The sequence below is a fragment of the Colobus angolensis genome, unplaced genomic scaffold, assembly GCF_000951035.1.
Source record: "Colobus angolensis palliatus isolate OR3802 unplaced genomic scaffold, Cang.pa_1.0 Scaffold229, whole genome shotgun sequence".
Lineage (NCBI taxonomy): Eukaryota > Metazoa > Chordata > Mammalia > Primates > Cercopithecidae > Colobus > Colobus angolensis.
In genome coordinates, this window is record NW_012115477.1 from 191,009 (window position 1) to 198,806 (window position 7,798).

A 7,798-nucleotide genomic window follows, 5' to 3' on the forward strand; every position below is an offset into this window, starting at 1 on the left:
AGAGGCAGAATTCATTTCAACATCAAGTCTGTCGTCACCATTGAGAAAGAAAGGTTTGATGGACTACACAAATCATAGTGTTTATTTGTATTGAACCGTGTCCTATCTTTCAAGGCATTTTAAAAATATATTTATATCCTTTCATATTCTGAAAAATTCATTGCTACTCCCATTATATAGATAAGAAACTAAATGCAAGGAAAGCCCATTATCTCACAACTAAGTTGGTACCCAGCTTCAATTTCTAGTTAACTACTAATAAAATGAAGCTTTATTGGCTCTTCATTTAACACTGTGATGTTCTGCCCTTGTCTCTGTGCCAGATCCACATCTTCACCTTTGAAACAACATGCCTAACATATTCTAAGGTTAAAAGGGAATTTAGAGTGTATTTTAGAAATACTCAGAGGGTTTGATGGATGTTAAAAGGCTCTCATAAAATAACATCTTGATATGAGTTAATTGTGAATTAATGAAAAACATGTGAATCTTAATACATTCAAATAACTCATTGGCTCAAAAAAATAAAGCAGATCTGCTTAGCAGAAAACATGCTGCCAACTCCCAGATATTTAAGCAATAAATCATGACAGTCTAAATCCAACACATGCTGGATAGGTCTATCTCTGTTCGTAAGTTTAAAGAAGGCATTTTTGTGAGTGCTAAACAACCAGTCTCCCGAAAATCAGCCAAGCATTTGGAGATTATATTCCACTGCCCCATTAATGCTGTAAAGAAGTCCATGGAACGGCAAAGTTCTCTGAGAAGGGTACCTGAATCACCTCGGAAGCAGACTCCCAAAGACAGTGAACTCTGGCATTTATTAGATTAGTCCACTTTCTGGTCCGCAGCAGCTTGAAGTAAAGAAAGGACTATGTTGGTTTCAGTTTTTCTGAAAACCCTGATCCTCCCCCAAAGGAAGGCCCTTCACAGTGAACTCATTCAAGTCCAAATTTAAATTCTGATTCAGCCCAGATGTCATCAATAATCATGGTCAACTCCCACTGGACAATAAAAATTGTCACCCTCAGAGACAAACACATTACAGCTTCCAAAATGGATTAGGGCATTTGAGGTTTCTCTATTTTTAGATTATACCCTACATCATTTAGTGCTTTGAAAGTCTGAAAGGTCACCAATACCTTTTTTGACTTTGAAATTAATAATAAAAAATAATAATAGAGAGTAGTATCATAGAAGTTTTTGTGAAAAGAATATTCAGAAAGTAGCATTTAAAAAGATTTCCCTGCCACAGTTTGCCAGCTATAATGATGAGTGAGGTGAGTTTGGAGTTAAGAAAGTCACCTGGGTTAGAACCCTATTTAAGCAACAGACTCAACTCAAACTAAATCAAAAAGGAAACTATTATGTTTACTGGGGTAGGCTCAGCATTGAAGAAAGCTGCCAGAGCCAGCACCGCCAGGAACTCCTTACCTCCTGGATTCTGTCTCCATTCGCCTCTCATCCCTGCTTCTCTTCGTATGTTGGCTTCACTCTCTTCTGTAAGTTAGTTTTCTCTGCTAACAGGAGACATGGTTGCTAGCAGCCTCAGCCTTGCACCACCCCATGAATCACAGGGAAGGATGCTCATTGGTTCTGCTTGTATCACATGCCCAACTTACGTCCCACAGATGAGAGAGTGTTAGTAGCTACACCTGGTACCAATACACAGCCAGCGATGGTGGGCTTGTGACTAGAGAAAGGACAGTGGGAGGGCTTTCTTGGCAGACTAAAAATAATAATAGTAACAACGATGGCTCTACAATTTTACTGTCTTCTACAATGGCCTGATAGGTTGTGGAGGCTAAAGGTGTGCCTACTCAAGGCGAACGTTGTGGAAATGTTTTTTCCTCCTTATCACTTGTCAGAAAAGTAATCTTCCTCTAAAGCCAATGTTACAGTGAAGCCCTCCAGATAATTTAGCTGCTATTAACATATTTGGATATGAAGCCACTGGCTGCTGTACATCCCTAACCTAGGGGTCGACTTGACATGGCTCTTGCTCTTGCTGGATATCATAGAATCCCACATTTTACACATTTTTTGAACTCTCATAAATGGTCCTATATGCTGGGGTTTTATATACGCAGAGTAAATTCTTGGGTTTCTGACCTAAGGCAAATCGCTCTTCCTTAAATAATCACCAATCTCTCTCACCTGTACTTTGATAAAAAGATGGAAATCCTCAAATGAAGTAGTTCTCAAAAGTGGGCCCTAATCATTATCAGCATCACCTGGAAATGCAAATTGCTGAGTTCCACCCAAGATCTTCTGGCGGAGATTCTGAGGCTGGTGCCCAGCAATCTGTTTTAATGAGCTCTCGAGGTGATAGCAAGTACACTGAAATTTGGGAACCACTGTTTTGTATTTATCACTGACACCAGCACAATCGAATGTGGGAAATGTGAGGAAATTCTCTCTTTCCAAAAGAGACAGACATGCTCCAAGGACATTGAAGTATCTGATGAGTCAAAGAATTTCCAAAATGATCGCCTGAAAATAGGATGTTTTGTGAATGGGACTCATGTCTGGGAATGAGGTTACAAAGGTTCATAAAATAAAGGCTATGCCTAGACAAATTATTCTATTTTCTTACCAAGATATGAGTATAACTCATTAAATCAATCCAATTCTGTGCATCAGAAAGAGAGGGGGGCAGAGAGAGGAGAAGAGACAATGGAGGAGGAGGATGTTTGACTATGGCTATGTTTTGGTTGGCTTTGCCCATTGGATTGCAAAGTAACTCAGAAGTTAAGCAGGATAAATAATAATATTAGCTAATGTTTAAGAAGGAAGGGGGAAGATCTGGTAAATGAGGACAGAAGCAAGGTAAGCTATATGTGATATAACAGTGAAGAAAGTGTCATCCTGCAGAGAAAGATCAAGGACGGAACAGAATATAAAGCTGCATGTTATCATTACTATTTTTTTAAAGTGTTATGTGAACAAGAATTGAAAAATAGTATAATGAATAGCATTGTATATCAGATGAATGATTGTTTTTCTTAAAATTGACTCTAATACCAATGTATTTCCTTGTTAAGGTATGCTGGCTGGGGGGTACTGGTGTTTGTCTCAGAAGGTGCTCTGATTGAGAGATTCTCTGTTCTTAGTTCTTATTAGAACTAATAAGTTCTATGATCATGCCCTGCAGGGCCTAGCGGTTCCAGGAGGCTGTGCAGCACATTATTGTTGCTTCATGTTGAACAAATCTACACAGGTATGGGTTCATCCAGTTTGTCAGGTGTCGCTAATGTGATCGGTGAATCTGACTGATGTGAATACATTCCAAAAGCCTGGCAGAATTTTGGAGAAAGAGCTAAGTTGTGCATCCATGTTTTTAAACCATTTTGTTTAAAATGTAGGAGGAGATCAGTTGCAGTGGCTCACATCTATAATCCCTGCATTTTGGGAGGCCGAAGTGGGAGGATGGCTTAAGCCCAGGAGTTTGAGACCAGACTGGGAGACATTGTGAGACTCTGTCTCTACCAAAAGTACAAAAATTAGCTTGGCATGTTGGCACAGCTGTAGTCCCAGCTACTCGGGAGACTGAGGTAAGAGGATCTCTTGAGCCCAGGAGTTCAAGGCTCCAGTGAGCAATGTTTGTACCACTGCACTCCAGCCTGTGACAAAGCAAGAACCTGTCTCAATGAATCGATGAATTAATCAATCAATAAAAGGTAGAGGATACATCTCACATCATTTGAAACTTCCAAGTCACATTTATATAATCAATGGTGTGGTCAGCTTAGATATGAATATTGGTAATAGGAAGAAGAATATGTAGCGAAGACATGGAAAGGATAAAATAAAAGGGCTCACAAGGAAATCCTGTTATACTCTAATCACTAGAGTCACATAAGAAGATAATGCTGACAATGGAACAACATTAGGAAAATAATATGCAGAATGTGAACAATCAAGCAAATGTCAAGTGCAGAGGGCCAACCCCTATAAAGAATAAATAATTGGTGAAGCATTGATTTCTTTAGTACCCAAGGGGAAAATAAATAGAAATGGAAGAAATAGAACTTGTTCAAAAGTGGCTTGGCAGTCTGAAGAACAGCTGGATTTAATTTAGCTTTCCCAAGAAAAGAGAGGGATTTGGAATTAATCCAACTTGACTGTTCCGATTAACTCAGCTTTTATACACTCATTCATTCATCAACAAACCTCCACCAAGTGGCTGCCACACACCAGGCAGACAATGTGCTAGGCCCTAGGGAAGCCTGTCCCCATGCCTCTTCTGGGCTCCTCTCTGCCTCTTCCCATCCTTTCATTTTGACACACTAACTCTTCCCTGAGGAGAAAGTATGCAGCCACATTCCACACTATTCAATTGTTAGACCACCTAGGATAATCTGAATAAACATAATCTAAAAAGTTCAATTTGTAATGCATCAGTTGGAACCAAGTTCTTAGTCAATCAAAAAGTCTCAAGAGATTACTTCTACTTCTACTTTTGACCTAGTCCTGGAGAAGGCTTTAAAATATTAAAAGGGAGTTTGGAAAGTCCAGTGCCTGCCATTGAAATGCCTCCTGTCTACAATTTAGCAACTAGAGAATACAAGATCATTTAAAATGAAGAAGCAAAAAAATGATAGCCTAGTAAATGAAATATTAGAGGCTGGGTCTGGTGGCTCATGCCTATAATTTCAGTCCTTCTGAAGGCCAAAGTGAGATGCCAGGAATTAAAGAACAATCTGGGCAACATAGCAAGATGCTGTCTCTAAAAAAAATTAGCCAGGCATGGTGATGTGTGCTTGTAGTCCCAGCTACTTGGGAGGCTGAGGCAGGAGGATCTCTTGGGCCCTGGAATTCAAGGTTGCAGTGAGCTATGATCACACCACTGCACTCCAGCCTGGGCAACAGAGTAAGAACCTGCTTCAAAAATAAAATAAAATAAATATTAGCGAGAAGAAAGACAAAATACATACATCTTTGCCTATCTTTCCTAGCTAGTTTGACATTGCAAGAACTGAAAGAGAAAGCACCAGGCACATGCGGGTTATCAATGCCATTTGTCAAAAGCAATCATCGGCAGTTAGTATCTACTCTTCTCTGGTATTTGTGTAATGTCTTCCAGGATGTTGGGCACATATGAATCAGGTGTCTTCTTTCTATGCAGTGGTGTTGAGACATCTATGCATCTGGCTATTTCAGATACTCAAGCAGTGTGACTGTGGAGTCTTGATAAATTTACAGCATTCTGGCCTTTTCAGAAGCAAGTGAATTTTATTCCAGCAGATTGAGTGTATAAAGAGAGCTGCCTCCTATGCCCATACATAGACCCTAGATAGCTGCCTTCCTCCACCCATAGTTACGCCTTTAAGTTTGAGCATACAACCACCTAATCACAAGGTATAAACAAAGAATCAAAGCTGGTGAGGAGACCCCAGCCTGACTCAAAGGCTTAGGTAGCAGCCAGTAGATTCCTGATGCTTCAGACAGGGAAAAAAAAAAAAAAAGTCTCTGGTATGTCTGTCTCTTGTGCCAAGCTAGATTCAAAATCTCAAAGGAAAAAAAAATTCATGATTTCATGCAAAAATACACCTAACCTACCCAACCCTTAACTAGGATTTGACAACTCCTATTATGATAGAGTCACAAATAAAAATTATACTGTCATCTAAAAGAATGCACAATTAGATCCAGATATTGAAGATATAATTACAGTTGATCTCAAAGAGATTAATTTAAAATACCAGGGAAAGATCTGATTGCTATGTTTGGGGTTCCCTGACCCCAAGCCCTACTATGAAATCAAAATGACTCACCTAATTCTCAGATGAGAATCACACTGTGAGTAGAGAAATTCCAGTCTCAATGCTCTGAAGACAAAAGTCATAAAAGTATGAGTATTAAGAGTTGGAAGGACATTAGAGTTTCTACTATATCTACCATAATCTTCTATTTAATGTATCAATTCTCACTACAACATTCTAGAAAAATAGTCATCAAGTTTATTTGAACAAGGAAATGATTATCTTCCAACACAATGTTTACGTGACAGAGAAATCACTGGGTGCCTAAAATGATGTGTATTTCTTGTTGTTTTTTCCTCATCCTAATGATAAATAATCATCTTTTCGTACCTATATGTAGAAGAATAATCTATGCCCCTACATGCCAAGAATTTTGATGCCTTCTTACCCTGCCTTTTCCCAGATTATATGAGCCAGTAAATCCTTCATATGCGTAGCCTATCCATTCATACTAGATAAGGGAGACTTTATAGAGAAAAAAAGAATATCACAAGTGTCAAATTAGTATCCACTTTCCAGTTCAAAAGTAACTAAATATTCCATCTATGTTAAGTTAGAACCATTCATATTGATGGTGTGTTGCCTTACATATATATTGTTTTTCTTCATCTTCACATCCACAGAGAAGAGTCATAAAATGTTATGGTTAAAGAACTGGAAAATTCTTTAGGTGTCATCTACTTTGGCCGCGCAGAAGAAAATAGATTTAAAAAAGAAATCCTGGGTGAAATGTTTTACAAGGAAGAAACAGAAAGAAAAGGTGATTACATCAGACAAACCTAGACCTACTTATAGAAATGTGAGCCCAGAGAACTGGGAAGTTCCATATTTGCACATCAGCCACTTAAATTGAAGGGCACAATTAAGACCAACAGAGCTAACAATCAAATACTAAGTAATATGCCAAGTACTTCACAGGTATGAACTCATTTAGTCTTTAAAATAACCTTATAAGGTAAGTTCTGAAATTATTTCATTTTACAGATCAAAAATGTGGCTTTGAGAAATATGACTTCAAAATCTACACTCTTAAACTCTTTCATGTCTACCCATAGATACTGTGGTACAGCACTAAACTCAGTTCTGAGATCCTGATGTCAAATGCAAAAAAAAAAAAAAAAAAAAGAGGCAGAAAACAGTGATGTTAGCATTTTAATTTTCCAACAAATTAAATGGGTCCTTCAAAAGAGAAAAATTTTGAGAGCAAAATTCAGAGAGAATAAATCATGCCTGGCCTTATGTTAGAAATAGTGGACATATTAACAGGCATAAAAGAGTTTTCAATATTTTTTCATAATCTGTTTCTTGTATAAACCTCCAATTAAAGCTGAGGACACAGTGTTAACCTGGAACCCAGTGGGTTTTCCACAAGTGAAGAAGGCACAGAGGCTGAAGAATAAATAGGTCCTCCAGCACAGGGTCCTTGGCAAAAGAAATCTTCCTTGTCTGGCTCAGTTAAACTTAGGAAATAAGCCCAAAAGGAGGGAAAAGAGATCATGCAACCATTAAAGCTTCTCTTGTGCTATTTCCTGTTCAGGAGACCAAATGAGAATAAAATCTGCAATAAAACAACCATTGAGGTAGCAATATATTAATTAAACTAAAACTCTTCCCTTGAATTGAGTTCAGCTGCATCTGTGTTAATTCCTATCTTCCTTTCTTTCCTGCACCACTGCAGGGCCAGAGTTCCCCCTGCACCATTTCCACACACTGCTTTTCTGCATTCTGTTTATGTTGCTATGATCAAGATAGTTATTCATTCACAAATATGTATTGAGTCTCCATTACGTGGGATCCCCAACACTAATGGAAGAGTTAGCCTTCAACAACTACCTACATCTGCTCATACCATCCCCTCTTCTGTTCTTGTTACTATGAAAAAATGTTCTATCAAAGCCCAATCACCCAAGTTTGTATTCTGAATTTTTCTTCCTCTTGTTTCTCAGAAACCTTCTTCATCCACCATCTCATCTCTATCATGATCGCCAAGCTTTGCTTTTCTATAGGATCATGACCTATAACATACAAACATC

The 7,798-nt window shown here is 38.4% G+C and overlaps 1 protein-coding gene across 1 annotated transcript in view; it reads right to left on the reverse strand.

Annotated features, from left to right (window-relative positions):
- Positions 1-1,465, reverse strand: part of LOC105513350 (germ cell-less protein-like 1) — a 54,727-nt gene extending 53,262 nt beyond the window's left edge. The window contains exon 1 of the mRNA XM_011944205.1: positions 1,376-1,465. Coding sequence (XP_011799595.1) covers positions 1,376-1,465 — 90 coding nt within the window. The remainder of the gene's footprint in view (positions 1-1,375) is intronic.
- Between the last annotated feature and the right edge of the window lie 6,333 nt (positions 1,466-7,798).